This window comes from Acromyrmex echinatior, chromosome 2 (assembly GCF_024713525.1).
Source record: "Acromyrmex echinatior isolate Ae372 chromosome 2, ASM2471352v2, whole genome shotgun sequence".
Taxonomy (NCBI): Eukaryota; Metazoa; Arthropoda; class Insecta; order Hymenoptera; family Formicidae; genus Acromyrmex; species Acromyrmex echinatior.
In genome coordinates this window covers 16938383-16959918 of record NC_141853.1, presented here as the reverse complement: position 1 = coordinate 16959918, position 21536 = coordinate 16938383, and the positions used below count along the sequence as shown (strand labels likewise).

At 37.4% G+C, this 21536-nt stretch overlaps 3 protein-coding genes across 4 annotated transcripts; 1 reads left to right on the top strand and 2 right to left on the bottom strand.

Annotated features, from left to right (window-relative positions):
- Positions 1-484: 484 nt before the first annotated feature.
- Positions 485-8808, bottom strand: Eip63E (cyclin dependent kinase Eip63E). 2 transcript variants are annotated; one of them, XM_011051758.2, is made up of 7 exons: positions 7926-8808; positions 6342-6431; positions 5905-6033; positions 5180-5394; positions 4712-5094; positions 4083-4627; positions 485-3994 (listed from the first exon to the last, which is right to left on the bottom strand). In XM_011051758.2, exons 1-7 carry the CDS (start codon positions 7969-7971, stop codon positions 3903-3905), a joined length of 1500 nt encoding a protein of 499 aa, XP_011050060.1. In that variant the 5' UTR covers positions 7972-8808; the 3' UTR covers positions 485-3902. The 2 variants fall into 2 exon arrangements, with proteins under 2 accessions (XP_011050060.1, XP_011050061.1); XM_011051759.2 differs by having other exon boundaries at positions 5180-5370; positions 7926-8807.
- A 1358-nt stretch (positions 8809-10166) lies between these two features.
- Positions 10167-15722, top strand: Psa (puromycin-sensitive aminopeptidase). Its single transcript, XM_011051756.2, has 4 exons — positions 10167-10577; positions 11011-11255; positions 11656-11806; positions 12471-15722. Exons 1-4 carry the CDS (start codon positions 10263-10265, stop codon positions 14550-14552), a joined length of 2793 nt encoding a protein of 930 aa, XP_011050058.1. The 5' UTR covers positions 10167-10262; the 3' UTR covers positions 14553-15722.
- A 4384-nt stretch (positions 15723-20106) lies between these two features.
- On the bottom strand, positions 20107-21536 carry emc (Basic helix-loop-helix domain-containing extra-macrochaetae). The gene has a single exon (XM_011051755.2). The coding sequence runs from the start codon at positions 20731-20733 to the stop codon at positions 20317-20319; it is 417 nt and encodes a 138-aa protein (XP_011050057.1). The 5' UTR covers positions 20734-21536; the 3' UTR covers positions 20107-20316.

The window sequence follows — 21536 nt, the reverse complement described above, 5'->3', positions numbered from 1 at the left end:
AGTATGTATTCTAATGTATACTTATTCTATTTTAATCCCGTTTTTATCCAGTATTAAGCTCGTGTTTTATCATTGTGATCTGACAAATTACCGGTAGAAATTGAGAAGAATCTACCATAATTAACTTAAATAGAGTAGTATTCTACAGATTTCATTTGGTGTTTGCTGGTAATCTGCCATCATATCCGCGGTTAGCAGATTGTATTCTGTCGACAAAATTTCTAGAGAATAGATACTTCGCAAAATCTGTCTTTGATAGATTGCTATTTTGGCTTTCAACATTCCATTTTGCAAATATGAATTATTTCCAAATTTGTAAATTGTCCTATGTAAACCTGAAACAGTTCGTATACAAAGTTCTTAAAATTAATATATATGTAATATTGCTCAGATTGTTAAGAAAATAATGCCATGCGTTTCGAAAATAAATGTAAAATTCGTAGGAAGCAATGTATATATATGTATATATATGTATATATATATATATAGCGAGAGTATTGTATCTTTATTATTTCAAATATTTGTAGCACAGGCACAATACGTTCAACTTGTCGCTTCCGAATAAAATCGGAATCGATCATTATCAATCGGTCTAATCGTCAGACATATGTAATACCACATATTCATAACGACGCGAGGTGTTCAAGAATGTTCACTTTCGAAAATCTATGCGTGAAAACATACCTTCCTCTTCTTCTTTTTATTTTTTTCCGATATGCAATTCCGTAGCGGTTTCGGTAATATTCGCGATTTCTTATATAAAAATTTTATAAATAAAATGTACAATTGAAAACCGGAAGAGATACAAAATCGGATGCATAAACAACGTAAGTACATATTAAAGTTCTACAAAAACTTTTATTTTTAAAAAATTGAACGGAACGCGTTATGTATGGTAGGCGTTTAACTCGGCAGTGGTAAAATTTGTTTGTAGTCAATATGATAAAGTTTTTAGGGACGTGTACATATAAATTGTTTATATTTTCCTTGTAAAAGATTGCGTCATGTTTGACGAAATTATTTATTATTTAGAAATGTTAATTAAAAATTAAAGAAAGTAAACTTTCAAAAAGTCTAATAAATGCACCCAAAATATAGAATTTATAAACTTCATTTCAAACAAAATATTAGCTATATCAGAATTAGATATAATATAAAATACATATACGTGCATCCACATAAAAGATATAAATATTATATACATAAAATATAACAAAGTTCATAATACAAAATCGATTTTTACATATATAATTTTCGCTTTGTCATTTTTTAAAATCAATCTAATTTTGTATTTATATGAAATGTAACTATTTTTGGAGTATTATAATTTAATATTTAATAAATAAAACAAAATAAATATAGTTAAATAGGACTAAGAATAAAAAAATCCAGTTAAAAAGATCGATTTAAGTATACTTTTAAGATGTATATAATATGAATAAGAAAAAAATAGTTTACATATAAAAAAGAGTTATGACACTTCAATTTTCTTTTTCCTCTATTCTTTTTACATTTATTGAGATCGATGTAAACGGGTTCGTGTTTACACGTAAATATATACATTAAACGTTTAATATTTCTTTCTAGAAATAAAATTCGAAGTTACCATCCATAGGATGGGATGAGTTTATTACAAATTTCACATTAGAGTAAAAAGGTATTAGCACCACTTCCTAAAAAAACAATTCACCGGAATATATATATATTCAGAATTCCGTGAACATAAAAAATTATACTTATTATTACAATATCGATCTACTTAATTCATTCTATAAATGCTTGTTTTTCACTAAAATGGCAGAATAAGAAACAAAGAATTATAATATAAATCTCTAAAACTTAATTTTACATTATGTATATTTAACTTCGATAAAAGATGATATTCCGAATGATAACAATAGTAATGCCAAGATAATGAAAGAATATATTGGGACTGCCAATTTGTTTACAATAAAGAAAACGTTTCTGATGAAAGAAATTAGATAAAAAAATAAAAATTTTATTTAAATATCATGGAAGAAATTTTTTTATATATTATATAATCTGTATCATGCGAGTTGTAAAAATAAAATGCAACATTTCCAAACCTCAATACGCATTTTCGTTACAGAATTTATTACGATTTACTGATATCTTTTTCAAAAATAAGTGTATTTTGTAATAGATGAATAAGTATAACTTTTTTTTAAACAGTATTTGGCGTTTCAGTTCAGAGTAGTTTAAATGTGCACTCCCGTAAAAATGAGATGTGATTTCTTTTTCTTTTTTGCAGGCTTTTTCGCTTAGCTCTGTGGTACCACTGCCGGGTTAAGGATGAACAGGGTCCAGATTACCATACATTTGAATTTCTTACAAAGTCACATTTATTATCTCGATTTAGCTATCTCAGCATCATCGATAATACGAATCTGGTAATTCTATATACAATCTACCGAAATAAACGCAATAATCGGTAGTAATAATAATAGCGTCTTTCAAATCTTTTCGAAACTCCTTCTCCCTTCTTTTACTTTCACCTCGTTGATATATTTTTCTTTTTTTAATAAGTGTGCTGAAAAATCGGTATAAATGTAACCTACGAAAAGGAGTAATATTTACCGCAAAAATCGTCAATTGTAGCTTAGACAAAATTTGGAAGAACTGTAACGCCGTTTTTTTTCTTCTTTACATTTTCCTATTTCTACTATTGCCAACGCTATTTTATATCCGGTAGTTTTTTTTTAAATCGAACGGATACTCGTTAAATATATTTTATTTTATATCACGAGTATGAGGTCGATTGTACATGTCACAGTTTACAGCTCGAGCACCATATTTGGCTAATGTCAATAATAATTAAAAGCAAATTGAACAAATAAAATTTCGACAAGTCTAAAATCACTACTTCATTTCTCTTTCTTTCTCATTCACTCTCTCTTTTTGTCTCAATTTGCTATCATTTACGCTACGTTGCAACATTATCGATAAACTTCGATTGTGATATTAAATACAATCTAATGCTAATCACTTACGTCTAAATTACTACAATCGGGTATTATTAACGATGAGCGTTCAATTAGTTTCTCTCACTGCATCTCGCGATGTTGGCTACTATGGCACTTGATTAATACTGATGCGCTGTTTTTGATCCCCCTAAACTTCTATACCTTACGTGCTATCATCACGGCTAACAATAAATTTAATTCAAACAACGATTCCCTATCTTATCTATCAATATTCTCAACTGTCCTAGCGACCAACATCGTATTCGAAACAGCAGTAAAATTCGTTTATATAAAGTGCTACAGGTCTTCCATAATTTTTCTAAGATAAGTAGTAATTACTTCGTAAATAGTTTTGCTAACCAGCGACCGTCCGCCCTACTTGGCTTGGGCTGGGATCGGGGAGACGCAGGGCGGCGGTATGGTATCTTTCTTTTTGATTGGTATTGATCTAAATCTAGTATTTGGACGAAGTGCGAGGATGGGTCGTGCGTGCTTTTGCTTCCTAAATCGAGCGTGCGCAAGTTCTTATAATCTCTTTTTTTTTTATTTGTAGTCGTAAGCTTTACTTTCTTGTTTCCTTGACCAGAATTACGATTTATCTTCGTTAATAATTAATTTACTCGATACGTATATTCTCAGAAAAGAAGGAGAAAAGAATATTATTATTGCATGTGTGTGAAAAGAATAGTGGCGGAAATCATGGAGCAGCCCTGAGAGAGAGCGAACAACGCATCTGGGAATAGTGCATGTGCGCCTGTGTATCTGTATATCTGTATATGTATTGTTGTGTGTTGTGTGTGTGTGTGTGTATGTGAGTGTATTCACAGACACATATGAATCTCATGAGAATGAATATTTCACTCAATGTGTAAATTGCGAATTTACTTATAATTTACTCATTTAACGTTTGCTTTAACCTCAAGTCTTAAGAGTCGTGTGACGCGAATCCGCGCACCCGTGCCTCGAGTTTGTATACAAGTGACAACCTTCTACGCTGAATATCGACACTTCTGTAACAGAATCAATAGATTTCGTCACATGAGACGCATATACATTTCACGACAACGTTGGTTGTGCGAAATTTTACAAAATCCTTACCATCAGGTAATTCATATAATTTCCTAGGAAGAGAGGCGAAATAGGGATGACGTAACGCTTCCTCCGCACCTATCCGTTGATCGGGATTCAGTTGTAGGAGCGATGACGCCATACTATCGCCCTCGGCGATATCATACAGCCGAGGAAACGAGAGTCCCAGTTTCCGCGGCGGATAAAATATCAGTCTATGTGCTTTATACCCGGGCAGATGCGTGACACCTGGCCAAGTCTCCTCGGTAGGTGTGCCCAGTACTTTAAATATCTTATCAAGTTGGTCGTACGTACAGCGTACACCTGGGAATGTCGGTTCACCAGTTAACATTTCCACAAATATGCAACCTACTCCCCACATATCAAGCGAGGTGGAATACTCTGTGGAACCTAAAAGAACGTCGGGCGGTCTATACCATAAGGTCACGACTTCGTGTGAGTATGTATGCGATGGCACGGATTTGGCCCTTGCTAGCCCAAAATCTGCCAATTTAAGTTCTCCTATCTCGCTGATTAATAAATTCTGTGGCTTTACATCTCTGTGCAGAACCCTCCTAAAGTATGCAGTAATACAAATTAATTAATGCGTATCAAGATGAAGACGTTGACATTACATACTATAAACTTTTTTTAATTACCTGCGGTGACAGTATGCCAGTCCTCTCAACAGTTGAAAAAGAAACAATTTAACATTACGGGGATCCAATCCTCCGTTCCCGAAATACCTCTCCATATATTGGGATAGATCGGTATGAACGTATTCAAACACAAAGGTGAGCGTCTCGCGGGTATGAATGATATCGTGTAAAGTCACGATATTGCTATGTTTTAACTCTTTGAGGAGACTTGCCTCGCGAATGGCAGTAAACGGAGCTCCTTCCTCCTCTTGCAGTCTAATTTCTTTAAGAGCCACCACTTGATTAGTGAGATGGCTATAGCCTTTGAACACTGTGGCATATGATCCCTCTCCTAACTGCTCCAATTTTATATAAGCTTCGGATTTACCGAATGGCGAATCTCCCTGCCGAGACAAATTGAGATTAATGTTTAGTATCATGCTAGAAAATTAATGCAAATGAGTACATATATGTAATATAATATGTTACCCCAAAAGCGGAAAATCTTTTAGTTCTTCTAGGTTCTGGACCAAGGAAAACTTCAGATTTGGGCCGCGGTGGGCGTCGGGGCCGCAGAATTACCCTAGCTTCCTCTCGTATATCTTCATCGAGAAGCTTCGAATCGCTAGAAACCGAAAGCTGTCGATGCACTCTCTCATGGTCGCCCACACCTGTCCATTCTATGACAGTCCAATTTCCGAAAACTTAAAACAACAGCAATAGAACTTCTTAACATAACAGCAATAAAAATACATAAAATCACAGATTTTTAAAATTTTGGATAAATAATTCTACTTTGCTTAAATTACATATATACATATTTTGATGTTATTTATGCATTTAAACAATCGCGGTATAGCTACTTTTACATATGCATAATTTCAACTATGCATAATATATAGAAAAACAACAACGTGATATTTGATCACATTAACAAATGTGTTTTAGTAATCATTTTTTAGTGTTTTTACTAACAATATATGTGAAAGAGTGCATTCTTATAAATACAAATTAATTAATAAATAACTTTATAAAATATGTGTGCACATAAATTAGATTTCTACTTTTTTAATATAATAAAAAGCATGAATTAAGTTCTTTGTTTTCATCTCTTATTTCAAAAAATATATAAACATCTAGACCTACATCACGATATACTACATCTATAAAATATTATGAAACCATAAATATATATACTTTTGGATAAAGCTCACCATAACGACGATCTTTGTCCGCAGGTATATTGCCATTTGGCTCTAAGCGGTCTAGGAACTCCTCCGAATAACCATTATACGGCAATTGACCTCTCGTTGTTGCATCATCAGCCTCTTCTTTTGATATAGCTGTAATAAAATAAATAATATTTATAATCATCATTAATTATGTCTAATTAACGATTCATGATTTACTTGTATAAAACTATTTTACTCGATCTTTGTAATACTATAATATTTGCAATATCAATAATAATTATAATATATTACTAAAACATCATGCTGTTTAATTACAATAGGCAAACGCAATTATTTGCCTGACATTAATTATATATTTATTAATATTGGAAAAAATATTAAAACAAAGTTCAATATTTAAATCCTTGTGATTACTATTATATTTTATTAATGTAATTACCTATACAAAAAATACTTACAAAGACGTCCAAAGCTGTGACTAAGGCGCTTTTTTAATTTTTGCACTCTACTGAGAGCACCACCTTTCTTTTCCCGCATTGTCACAGGCCCTATATGTAACAAATGTAATGTTTAAACACACAATTTGATACACTGAATGTAAGTTGAGATAGCATGACATCACAACAGAAGGCCAAGAACATCAGAGTAATTTAGATATAACAGATCATTACATTTATGATGACATCATACGCTATGTTATGCCAGTGCTCCTTAATGATGATAGAGGTATATATGCATCACATTCTTCTTAAATGACAATGCGAGGAACTCACAGGAAATTACAATATGATAAAAAATAATCATACATGATACAAAGCATGAATATGATTACATCATACAAATATTAATAATTGTTTTTTGTAGATATTATACATCGTTATACTACAGATAAAGCAAGAATAATGACACTCAATGAACGAAGTAATTTGAACACAATTTTGTCCCGAATCCAAAGTAATTTAATTCAACTTCTCAGAACGTAGATGACTCATCCGTTCGTAGAAGATAATGAATTTTTACTGCAATTAAAAGTGAAAGTACGTCTTCTTAAGTATGCACTTTCCAAGTATGTGTATCAATTCATCCGAATCAGCCAACTATCATTCTTTTTTGGAGCAAGCCACATAACAAAGCAAACTCTCACGGGACACTTATTAACACGATAAAAAACTTTGAGATTGCCGTATGTATATGACACATGACACGCCATTCAGTCACACGTACGTACACGCACACGAGTATCGACACACACGTTCTTTTTGCGTACAGGTATGGCACTGTAATTACAGCACAGGAGGTTCAACGAACTAATATACATTAGTTTCACACGTCGAATAACCGAACAAATCTCTGGTCGAGATGTTCAAGTGTCAGATAAAACGTAGACTCTCTCCCTCTCTCTCTTCGTGTCACACAAAAGATTGCATTGTATCCATCGTGCGACTCGAAAAGATACGGCGATTCCAATCCTGAAATTGATAAGCGCGCGCGTTTCTTTCTGCCAACATGAATATCAAGCCGGCAAAGGAAAATAATGTTCAATGCTCTTCTCTCGCTTGAATTGCATATATACTGAAGAACTCAGTCGTCCCTCTTCTGCCTGCGATCAGGAGGTACTGTACATACACACATACAAGGGACGCGCGCGCGAGGAAACAAAAAAAAAGAGAGAGAGAGAATTATTATTTTCATTTTCTCTCTCTCTCTCTCTCTCTCTTCCTCTCTTTCTTTTTCTATCTCTCCGCTTCTCTCCGTCAGACTGCTGTTGCTACTTGGTCCTTCTCTCCCGTCTCCATGATCCTGGAACGGAACTCTCTTTACCTCTCTCTCTCATTCATCGTCTCCTCTCTCATTCTTTCACACACACACACCACACATACACATACACGTACACTCCCTCTCTATCTATCTTTCTCACTTCGTTCACACGCACACACAAAACCACCAACCGATGAGAAACCAAAACGACAAGAGCCGGAACGTCGGCCGCGAGAAAGAAATAGGGGAAGGATGCGCGACGGGCGCGTCCGTGTCCGACTTACCCTCTTTGCTCTTGGAAGCGGTCGAACCCTTGTCCTGACAGTACATGATTACTCATTCGCTCGCACGCGCGGGACACATCACATATGGGCGGTGACGCACTCGGCTGCGTGTATTGGTACGCGCCGCCGCCGCTGCCGCCGCTGTGTTTTTCCCTCGGCCGATGCTCCTCAGCTCCTGTGCGGCGACGAGAGTCCCGGGCGCCGTGCTCCCTAACGCGTGACCCTCTCACGTCGTCCTCTTGTATTTCGGCGAAACGCGCACGATCCTCGTCGCGTCGCCTCGCGCCATGAAAACGCTTCCGCGCTGTCCCCGTGGACGATGACAACGACGATGACGAGGACGGGGAGGACGGCGATGGGAGCCTTCTGCACGGTGTGAGCCACCGCGAGAGAATATTACTATCACAAAATTTGCCAGCGAGAATCTCGCTAAGTAGTCGACCTCCTCCAAGAGATCACCTCTCCACTACTTCACGAGAGGGGCAAGTTCACGTCGGTGCACACTACACACTCATATACAAAGACACATACACGTATCTATCTCTTTCTTTTCGATATTTCTTCTCTTCTTCTCTTACACGGGATCACAAATGATTCGGTCAACCCTCCCGTTTGCGCTTAACCCTCGCTGACGGTGGGTGCTCGCGCACACCACACCACTACCTCCAGCAAATCATCTGCGATCGGGGATTCGAGGCCGACCGGTTGGGATTGTCGGGAAGCCTATCTCGCTTGTCGCGGATACTGACTGCCCACACCACCGTCACCACCTCGCACCACACGACACGAAAGTCGCGAGCCACAGCCGAATTCGGCCGAGACGGCAGACGCGCGTCAGCGTGTATCACAACCTAGAACGACGACCGCCGTTGTATTCAGTGTTGTATGAAGTTGTTCAAGAGTGGGGACGCGTGCGTATTCACTGTACTTGTCGCAAACGAGAAAAGTAACTAGACTAAACGAACCGCGAACGTTCGCATTGCGATTTGCGATTGTTGGACAAAAAGAAATACAACGCTGTCTCTCTTTCTCTCTTTCTTATTTTTTTTAAACTGTTTTTCTTTTTTTATATCATTTAATCATTGACTTGTTATCAAACTATCGTTTAAATCATGAATATTTAAATAGACGTATATATTATGCACAATTTACAAATGATTTCAATTTTTTGTTTGTTATACTTTTCATTTAGCCTGCCCGAACAAATTTTGTTATTTTTATTGATCTGTTATATCAGATGCTAATAATAGCGAAAGATATAACAGGATTTATATTTACATGACTTGACAATAGAAAAGCACAAGTACATAATCGTTTCGTTTGTTATTCATAGAAAAGATCGATAGAATAATGTGATGCCTTGTCTTATTCATTATTGTCATTTAATGGAAAATACTCTTTCTGTTAGTACTGAAATCTGCAAGTTGTTACGTTTTATACTATTATAGATTTTCAATATTGGTAATTTAATGTATATAATATCAGAACACGATTTTTGTACATATAATTTATTTTTTCTTTTTCTAAAGAATAATTAAAGTTGGGCTCTTGAGATAAAAATTAAACAATAAATGAAAACACGAGCAATTAAGAGTATAAATTCGCAAATATATAACAGTATTACATATATATAACAAATAATTATTGTTATATATATGTAGTATTGAGAAGTATATATGTGATACAATCACTCCAATTATTGCGAATTTAGGCTCTTAATTGTGCGTGTTTTCATTTATTGTTTAATTTTCTGTTTCTCTCTCTACAATATCTATAATTGATATCTAGTACATATTTTATAATATCTATTTATTTCAAAAAAGAACGATTCCATGCAAAAACCAAATCTATCTATAATACTCCATAATACTCCGATTAATTTGAAATTAGAGCGGCATTGATAGTCAGTAAATTTTATATACCCAGTTTTAAGATATAAGTCAATTACAGAGCCGTTTTATTAGCATATTTTAAGATATTACTTAAGACAGTTTTAAGATAAAAATAGATTATGAATGCCGATCCTAATCTTTTCTTAACAAAAACCTTTTCAAGTTCTACGTCAATTTAAATGGTTCAAGCTTTAAAATCTCTTCTCTCTCTCTCTCTCTCTCTCTCTCTTTCGCTTTCTCTCTTTTAAATGTCACACATCACACGTCACATATGCAGCCGTATGAATACTGTGAACAGACCTTCATTATCGATACTCGACGTCTCGACGTCGACTTTTCGGTATCAAAATAATCGAGTTGCAGCGGAGCGGAGTATCGATAAGCCGTCTAGCAGCTCCGGCAAGCTCGAACTGGCTCGAACTTCGAAGCTTCGGGGCATCATGCCATGTTCTCGCGCATCGTCGCACGTGTAAGTGTGCGCTGTCGCTTTGTGAGTCAGCAAAAAGAGAAGGGAGTTGACGATAATCTGTTGTTGAGGCTGTTACGAGCGTGTACCGTCAGAAACGGTGGGATCCAGGACGCGCGTTACTGCGTGAAAACGTGTCAGGTTGCCGTCAGCGAGCCGTGTGGAGCGATGTCGGGCGACGAGAAGCCGTTTCGCCGTCTGCCGTTGTGCGTGCGTCCCTATCATTACGATATCTCGTTGACGCCGCATATCACCACCTTCACCTTCAGCGGCACGGAGAAAGTACATCTCAATGTGAGTTCTGCTACCCGCCACCATTCCTCTTTCGCTGCCACTCTCTGTCCTTCCCTTCAGTGAAGTAGAGTCGAATGAGAGATGGAGAACAAAGCGGCCGCTAACCATATGGGAAACATAACCAAGAAACGCCCCGCCCCCGCTGATCCCTTCCTCGCCGCCGCGCGCGGTTTCTGTTTAAATAGCATCTAGATTCGAATCTGATTGGCAAACATTAAGGCGGACCGCCTTATCTTCTAATTGCCGGCAATCGCGATTTTAATCTCTTGATTTGCTCGTTAATTTCGCAGTGACACGAATTCTATTTGCACTTACGAATGTTATCTATTATTTTTCCTCCCGTTAATCATATTTCATGCTTATCTTTGCGACATACATAACAATTGCGAAAATTTTCTCTTATCCATTTTTTTTCTTTTTTTTCGGATTACAGGTGGAAACTTCTACGGATACCATTGTATTGAATTGTTTGGAAATCAATATAAAACACGCAAGTTTTTATGGAAATGATGGCAAGATCATTGTACCCGTGCAAATTGTACTATCAGGATCGGAGGAGACAGCCACGTTGGTGTTTCCTGAAGCTCTGCCATCTGGGAAAAGTGGATACCTGAACATAGAATTCATGGGAGAGATCAATGACAAGATGAAAGGATTTTATAGAAGCAAATATACTGGGTAAGAATACAACTGATATACTGGTAACTGATCACTTTGAATATATAAAAAAAATTATCAAACTGATCTCTATCTAGCTGTCTAATTAGAAAAAGAACCTTTTTAACAATATATTTACTGTTTGTTAATTTTAGTTCCTGAAAATTATATAATATATGGATAAATGAAGACAGAGTGTTTAAACTATGTACTTATATGTATCTTTCAAAGGCAAGATGGTAACTGCGCTGTAACCTATTTGTGTCCTACATCAACACGGAAGTTTTTTCCATGTTGGGATGAACCATCGTTTAAAGCAACCTTTGATATACATCTCACAATTCCATCTCAGCCATGTCTCATTGGGTTATCGAACATGGTGAGCATCTTTGATACAACGTAGAATTTTTTATGATTTCAGAGAGGACGGTACCGTTGAATACGCGGCGGTTACCCAGTTTGAGCCGACAGATGCTAGACGTTGCTTCCCATGTTGGGACGAGCCAGCGCTGAAAGCAACATTTGACATTACGCTAAAAGTACCAATCGGTCTTACAGCACTTTCCAATATGGTAAGCAACGCCGAGCATCTACAATATTATTTGCTTCTCTTTTTCTTTTGCTTTCTATCTTGTAATTTATATTTAAAGTAGATGTATGTACTTTTTTCTTATGCTTTTTTTTTGTATTTGATATTTGTGTACATTATTTGATACTTAAAATTAATGTTTTATATGTTGATTGTTAATCTGTTAACTATTTCTTATTGTATACCATTCATAGTCGGTTCTTATATTTAAAATCATCTTTTAAGTGATCAGATTAGAAATTAATATTGAAAATGGATTTGAATTTAACTGAACAGAAGAAAGAACTAATCCTAAGTTTGATAAACTTTGCTCTGCTCATGACTTTAAGATATCGGTACAATCATAAACTATTTACAAGGCTAATATCAAAGCCAATGACAAAGCCAATATAAACACTATTTTAAGACTATGACATAAAAAAAACATAAACAATAAGACACAATAAGCGAATCAACATTTTGGATTTGTTATTACCTATGTTATTGCCTTACATTCACTGATTCTCTTATTGCTAATGTTTTTCTATATGCTTTAATTTTAACATCTTAAGACATTACTTAAGTTTTGTAATGATAAAAACGGACTATGAATTCCGATCTTACTATCAACATATATATGAGTACATCTTGTTTGTTTTGATTTTCAGCCTGTAAAAAGCAAAGTTACAAATGGGAACTGCGAGACATTGACTTTTGAAAGAACACCTATTATGTCAACGTACTTAGTGGCTGTAGTAATAGGTGATTTCGATTACATAGAGAACATGTCTAGTGATGGTGTGTTAGTTCGAGTTTATGTGCCCAAATCTAAAAAAGAACAGGGGCAGTTTGCTCTAGAAGTGGCCACCAAGGTGCTGCCTTACTACAAAACTTACTTCGGTATCGCGTATCCCTTGCCGAAGATCGATCTCATAGCGATTGCTGATTTTTCGTCTGGCGCTATGGAAAATTGGGGACTCGTTACATACCGCGAGACCTGTTTACTTGTAGATCCGCAGAATACGTCGGCGGTACGCAAACAGTGGATCGCGTTGATAGTAGCACACGAGTTAGCACATCAATGGTTTGGTAATCTCGTAACAATGGAATGGTGGACACATCTATGGTTAAATGAAGGCTACGCATCATTTGTAGAGTTCCTGTGTGTTGCACATTTGTTCCCAGAGTATGATATCTGGACTCAGTTTGTAACAGACACATACATACGAGCATTGGAATTAGATGCTTTGAAGAACAGTCATCCAATCGAGGTACCGGTCGGTCACCCGTCGGAGATCGACGAGATCTTTGACGACATATCATATCATAAGGGTGCCTCTGTGATTCGTATGTTGCATGCATACATAGGTGACGACGATTTTAGAAAGGGTATGAATCTATATCTGAAGAGACACAGCTACGCCAATGCGGAGACTGAGGATCTCTGGGCCGCGTTAGAAGAGGTCAGTAATAAGGCTGTACGTAAGGTGATGTCGTCATGGACCAAGAGACAGGGTTTTCCCGTTGTCAAAGTTGACTATCATCAAGAAGGTAACAATAGGATCTTATCATTGTCTCAAGAGAGATTCCTGGCTGATGGATCAGTGGATAACAATGCAGATAATGCATGGCTCATACCAATAAGCGTAAGCTCTTCACAAGATCCAAAGAAAACAATATTCGACGGCATATTAGATGCAAAAACCAAGGAATTTGTAATCCAAAACGTTCCCGAGGGCACATGGCTGAAGATCAATCCTGGAACAATTGGCTTCTATCGGACTCGTTACAGTCAGTCCGCTCTGTCACTTCTATTACCAGCAATTAAAGATCATACATTACCTCCTCTGGACAGATTAGGCTTACTGGATGATCTTTTTGCAATGGTACAGGCGGGTTATGCATCCACGGTGGAAGTACTCGAATTAATGCAGGCGTTCCTGCACGAGGACAACTACACCGTGTGGTCCACTATAGTGAATATCTTAAGTAAAATCGGTATTCTCATTTCTCACTTAGACTTTGAGGATTCTCTCAAAGCGTTTGGACGTAATCTATTTCGTGAAGTTAATGTCAGATTAGGCTGGAATCCTAAGCCAAATGAAAGTCATTTAAATACGTTACTCAGATCTCTCGTATTAGGCCGCATGGCAGCATTAAATGATCAAGATACTATTGAAGAAGCGAAAAGAAGATTTGAGTTGCACGTAAACGGCACAACAACACTCGCTGCTGATTTGCGCAGTCCAGTTTATCGTGCTGTACTTTCCGTAGGTGATGCCAATACTTATGATACTATGTTAAAACTGTATAAAGAAGCTGATCTTCAAGAAGAGAAAGAGCGAATTCTGCGAGCGCTTGGTGCAATCAAAGATGAAACTCTGTTAAGAAAGGTCCTGGATTTCTCCATGAGCGAGGAGGTCCGTGCTCAAGACACAGTCTTTGCCATTATGTCTGTGAGTTTGTCATACAAAGGACGTCTCATGGCATGGAATTTCTTTAAGGAGAAATGGAAGACTCTGTTGGATCGTTATGAAGGCGGCTTCTTGCTGGCACGACTAATAAAATTCACAACAGAGAATTTTGTCACCGAAGAACAAGCCAAAGATGTAGAGAGCTTCTTCGAGGGTCATCCAACTCCAGGCACTGAAAGAACGGTGCAACAGTGCGTGGAGTCCATTAGATTGAATGCTGCATGGCTCAACCGAGAAAAAGACTCCATCAGAAAATATCTGACCACTCAAGTCTAGTAAAGATAATTCTTTGTCTTTTCTCTCCGTTATACCTTAATAGGACATTGGCATAATTCGATCTCGCGTAGTTTTACTATGCGAATATCTTATGGTACTGCTTGACATTGTGAAAGAACATTACTTGTCTCTTATGTACGAAATAATACATAAATAACACTAGTTTACAAGACTTTTTTTTTAATTATTTTGAATCGGACAATGTATTTTTTACAGATTTTTGAATGCTGAAAACGTAATGGCACTAAATTTTTCTAACACATTTGAGAAATAATTGACCTTTAGTATACACAAAATGGTTTTTTTTATAGTATTTAACGTTCTTAAAATTCTGATTAGAGGTCATGAATGTATTCTTCTCCTATAAAATGCATTTTTTTTTCAATATTTTACGTTTTATGTAGCATGTTTTCATTAATTTTTTGCAAATTAATGATCAATTATTTTTTAAATCTGACGTGCTGGACAAAGGCTTGCGATATCGCATTTCCAATATTGAAAAATCTAAGAAATATCTTGTCTGGTTTAAAGAATTTTTTTGCTGTAAACTAGTGTAGTTCGACAAATCACGTGTATGCACGCTTGATAAAAACGCTAATTTGTTTAATGTTGACTAGTGTTGAGTGAAAACAAATGGGAGAAAATACAATTTTATATACACAATTATTATACCTCACGGATAAATCATCTTGGCATAATTCAACACTTTTACAGTGGTCTTATTGTTTTATTCTTAATTAATCATTATTAGATTTCGTCATTTTAAATTTATCATTTATAAGAAAAAATTTAGAATTGCCACTTTGATATCTCTCATATATTATATATGAGAAGAATATATATTATATGAGAAGAAACAATATTATATCAAAACTTAGTTTTTCAATAACCTTCTACAGCAATATTTAAAACAAAATCTATTTAAAATATGATTTATATATACATAGATATAATTTAAAAAGAGCCAGTTGAAGGTTGATTGCTTTTGTATTATTGTTTTATTCATATTACATGCCATTTGCAAAGATATGCTCTCGATATGAATTATATACCAGTATTCGTATAAAAAAACTACATATTATATAACATCTTTTTTTTTATGAAAGAGAGCTATTAGTTCCATTTATCAAAATAAACACGTTAAACTTTGATGAATCATTCAACAAGAAATTGTTTATGCATTTTTATTTATTTAACCGATGTGACTTAACTATTTCATGAAATGGTTTTCATTTCAATATTCTAATTTAAATAATTGTATCTTGAAATTTATAAAGTAGGTTAATTATATTAAGTATCGTGTCTGGATGGAATATTCATAAAGAAATTTTAAACTTTGATGTAGAGATATTTAGGAAATTCCTAAATAAGTTTTTGAAATGTTTTTAAAAGATTTGCAAACATCATAGAGACGCTTTAAAATTTTTAAATACCTCTTGAACACTTTTCAGATATTTCTTTCGTCATTATTTACTGATAACAGAAAATTAAAATATTCCTGTTCAATGACATTTCATAATGATCGCACTAGCCTTATAATTCTATACAGAATTTATAGTATGTAACCCCATAATATGTACAAATTACAGTTTACAGTCTATGTAATAGACGATTGTTTATTTCACGTATTAACTTAAATTTAAATGCAATATGAATGCCATAATTACCTCATTTATTAATAAATATACATTTTCCTTGTACACACGCGTAATAGAAAAAAGTAGCTAGCGTCAGCTTTTCAATTCTTTGTTCGTAATTTATTTATTTATTTATTTTTTTTTGTATTTCCTGCTATATATTGATTTTATGAATTTTAGTCTTTCAATTTGCAATTAAACATGTTTTATAAAGGTGTAAAATCAATCAAAATTTGACAGTTAATGTAAAATATTTTAAAGACATGTCTCTTATGATTTTATGTCTCGATTGCGGACATATTATCTGGGACACCATCAAAATAAAAAATTGCTTCGAAGAATAAAAACGAAAGTGGACGCTTTTTATACTTGATGTCGCGACATTTTTCATGTCGACCATCATAAAACGTAATTTCCCGCGTTCGATGGTCGCACGTGCCAATTCGAGACAAGGAAGAAAGATGATCCCGGTAGTGAGTCAGCCTTCAGTTTCATTATCAGTGCTTGTTGGTTGGCAGTCATCAGCCGACAGTTGTTACCGAGTGTAGCCCACTACCCCCGCGACGGAAGAGATATTTCACCCTCTATCTGTCTGTTAGAAACGTTTGAAATGGCGCAAAATTGGAACAAGGACTATTTATTTTATTCGATACTTTTTGTTTGATCTACAGATCCAATCAATCTACCAATCTATAGATTCCAATATTTGAAGTTGAATTAAATCTTATGACGATGGAGTACAAATACAATTATGAAAATTTTAATTCCTTTCAAATTTACTAGATTATTGAAACAGCAATGTTTGAGTTGAGAATAATTAATTCCAAGTTTACAATGATTTTATTTTTTTAAATTTTGCAGATCTATGATATTCTCTAAGATATTTCTTCATGTTACATGAAGTACAAGAAGATCAAGAGCACGAAGGGTTAATATCCTTAGACGAACGCTCTTAGAGGATTGTCCAAATCCTCGGAGGAATAATGAATGCATCCCCTCGTTCATTCGCTCAAAGAGGGGAACGAAGAGCGGACGCTAGCGATTGTGGAAGAGGAAGGGCGGGGAGATAAGGGAGAAAGAGAGAATGTCGAGGAACCGTGGGGTCGGTTCCCGTGGGTATAACCCGGATCGAGCGTTCCCAGGAACGCGCACGTGACCCGCGGCAGAAGACGATCAATACGGACTTTGCGAACTCCTACACCCCACTGGAACGACGTGTCGCCCTTGTACAATCCACACACATCCTTCGCCTTCCGACGAGACCGATGGCGATGGCGAACGACCATCATCCCTCCTCGCACGTGTGCGTAGATTGTTGCGCGCACGTGCGCCTATTTAACCCTCGGTTCCTTCTCTCTCTCTCTCTCTCTCTGTCTATCCCTTTATACCATCCGGCTTCCGTTCCCGATATCGTTGAATCTTCACAGATTTACGGTCTCATGAACGACACTGAAAGAGCATCAGACACTAGTTCTCTTAAGTTCAATCTTACTTTTAGAAAATTTAAAGATATATATAAATATGTCTTATTTTTAATTTATAAATAATGAATGTATATTTATATTTATTGAAAATTTTAATCTTAGTAATATATATATATATATATCATTTAATCTTTTTTAGTCAAGTTAATGAGAAACCCTAAGTTTTTTAAATAAAATTCACAAACGTATGAATAATAAATTTTATTTCTTATTTAGTTTAATTTTATTTTTTTAGTCGTATATCGAACATGCGAATGTATAAAAAATATCTCAAAATTTAATAGTATATTTTAAAAAAAAATTCTTCGACAAATTTCGCTTTTTCTATTGAATTTAGCTCTTAATTTTAATGATCATTTTTGTTATTTGTTGATCCTAGTGTTTGATTTCTCAGAGATGTAGATTTTCAGAGATGTAGAAGGAATTATTTTCCTATTTCTACTTCCTGCCCGTCCTATTTCTACTTCCTATTTCTGCCAATGAAAATTAATTTTGATTCACTTACCTTTTATCTTTTTCTAATTCTAAGAAAATCTATTCTTTAGCCTTTTCCATATGTGCTTAAAAAAAAGGTGAACAGTAAATTAAATTGAGATTTTAAAGATAGAAATGAACGTTAATAGAAATGAACATCAGGTCTGATTCCACCATGTAAGATTTATAACTTTTATCTTCAATTTTATCTTTTTCTAATTCTAAGATTTAGTCGTATCTATTTCTACGAAGAGAAACTTGCTGTTTATTTTTTTTAATTTGTAGAATTAGAAAAAAATAAACAGTAAGTTAAACTGAGATTAAAATTAATCTTACATGGTGGAACCAAGCCTTATACCCGTTTCTGTCAATGCAATTTAAATTTAATTAGAAAAAGATGAAGAGAGAGACAGAGAGAGAGAGAGAGAGAGAGAGTAAATTGAGCCAAGATTAAAGTTAATCACTGCATTTCTATTGATAGAAATGAGTATTAGTCAACTTATTTGCGTGATCGAGATAGAATAAGCCACGAGGGAACAGGAACGTAGCTATTCGCAGGATAAAAACAAACGCACGAAACTAACGTATAGACACAGTTTGTATTTATTTTTCGTGTGTACGAGTGCAGTACGCCCGCGCAATGATGTACTTACAGCCTTTCAGTCTTTGCAAATATACAATATTTACGCGGGTTGAGGGTCGGGGGGGGGGGGAGTTTCAGCACTTTCTAAATTATAACATAAGAGGCTATAACAACGACAGTGAGATAACTATACAGTAATCAATAGCAGCGATAGAACGCGAAAACTTTGATTAGAAAATAAACGAGGCCCTTCGTCGAATCGCCTCGTCGAGTTCGATTTCGCATGCTCGCCGCGAAATTGTAGCCAATCCCGATCGATCGTCATCTCGTTCGCGTCTCCGACATTCAAAATTCGTCGATCATTGACTTGACGAGGAATAGAAATCTTCTGTTTTCTCGTCGCGCGCACGCGACTCGGCGACGAGGCGCGTTCTCCAGGAAGGAAGGACCTCCGGCAAGAAAAGGCGATCGATCGGCGAGACTAGTTGGGCGGGGCGGCTATGTAATTGACTCGAGTGTAACGAACGTTTTGCGAGCGCTCATTGTCAGTGTATTCGAACGCGTGCGCGTGTTGCCGCACTCGACGCGCGATATCGCGTTACGATACGATCGACGATGGGAACAGGATGGATGGACTCTTGCCGTCGGGAGACTCGAGAGTCGATCCAGTTTCCCAGTCACACAACAAGTAATTTATCAAAGAACGAATGCCAATTGGAAACACGCGCGTCGCCTCCCATGCAGCACAGAAACTTGCGGCAACAATAGACTTGTACTCGGTATTTTCGCTTTTTTTCTCTCTTCGACGTCTGAATATATATATTTATTTCCAAGTTCAAAAATTTTGGGGGCGATTTCAAACAACGCGAACAGACTTATTGCAAGCAAGTTCGCAATGTTGCTGCAATATTGCTGCCTACAGCACACTTCTCCGAGTAATATCCTAAGGATGTCCTCGAACATTCTCTGGACATCTTTAAGACATCTTTTAGATAATTGGCGTTATGTGGATGGAACGATCTGTGCTGTATGGGACTTCCACAGTCCGTCAATCGAGGCCTCGAAAGACCAGAGATCGCGATGAAATCGAATCGCTGGTCTCGCGGCCGATTCGATCGGTGTCGCGCGGTCGGTTAGAAAAGAAAAATTGGAATGATAAGATCCTAGGGGAGAACGAAAAAGAAGAGGGATAGAGGAAATTTGTGCCGGGTCCTTATAACCGTGAGAGATCTCGTGTGGAATGGCGATGAGCGTATGTACAAATGTATTTACAATTTCCCTTCGCGGAAGAGAAGGGTAAAAACCAGTGCTGGACTCGCTCTTTTTTTTTTTTTTTTTTTTTTTTTTGATCAAAATGTCTCTTTGATCAAAATACGTTCTCGTCTTCGGATGTAGGTGCGTTCCTCGAACGTGGTCTCCCGGGTAGGTTTCTCTTCCGGGCGATGATCGATACCTCCTCCCGTGACTGCCCAGATCGAGAGTAGATCGGCGGACGGGCGTCCTTTTCGAAGAGCAGAGCGATCCATTTAATCCACGAGGAGGGTGGCCTCGATGTGACCTGTACCCTAGTGGGTCCGACCAACAGGTCACCGATCGGCGACCGTCGCGGTTACGACGGACGTCGTAGTGGTCGTCGTGGCGGTCGACGTGATGGTGTTCAGCATGGGTTGCCTCGAGGATGACTGCGTCGTCGATTCCGTCGCCGTCGCCGTCGCCATCGCCGTCGTCATCGTCTTCGCGTCCTGATGCGCCGCGTTCGTCTCCTCCAGAGCGGTCTGCAGGTCGCAGATGTACTCGATCACCCTCTGGATCACCTCGAGCTTCGACAGCTTCCGCTTGCGCGGCATGTCCGGCACGAGGGAGCGCAGCTTGGTGAGGTAAGCGGCGACTTCCTCGGCCTCGAGGTCGCGTCTGGTGCCGCCGATCCCCAGACCGTTGTGCAGTACGCCGCGATGGTTGGGCGGCACTCTGCCGCTCACCGGGCTCACCACCATCGCCTTCATGCAGGTAGCGGCGGCGATCAGAGAATTACACGGCCGGAATCGATCGATCCGGCGCTCGGCTCTTTCCTCTCGACCCTCGCTCGCGAGCACACTGCCGCTGCTGGGTCTGGGTGATCGTTCGACGACAGCGCGTCACCGCACACACACATACACACCACCCACCGCGCGTGTGCCTATCGATCGCCGGAAAAGAGCTGTGCGTCGAACACCAAAGGCGTTAATGCAGCACGTGAAGAGCGAAGAGCTTACTGCCTGCGTCCTGTTTACTTTGCAGTTGCTTTGCGTCTTCGTGGAGTGACAGTCCTCTCTTTCTCTCTCTCTCTGGTTGGTCGATCACGATCAGGTGTGGAACCACGTGCAAGATCACGCACTGGTACTAATTTCACCGATCAGCCACATCGTTTTCGAGCGGACAGCTACGCACCAAATATGATGACGAACTGAGCGTATACTGTATAGTGAAGGTGAATGCGCAGCCGGCGGAGTACTGTACACGAATCGTTTGACAGATCGGAGCCGACTGGCCTCCGCCCCTCACCTGCGTCTTTTTATAGCTTTGCCCCACCCGGCTCCCCGCGCATACCCTCCAGACGCTTCCAGCATTTGTACGGCGCAATCGCTGCCCGAGTGGAGTAGCGGTGGCTTCGAGCCTCACGCGATCTCTCCTTCTTGTTGACCGATTGGCTACGTATTATGGAACAAGTCGGAATGGGTTCCAATAAGAATTGTTATTTTCTCTACAAAAAAAAAATAGAAATTTAGGAAATTATTGAATAACTCCGATCAGAATTCATTCTGAATAA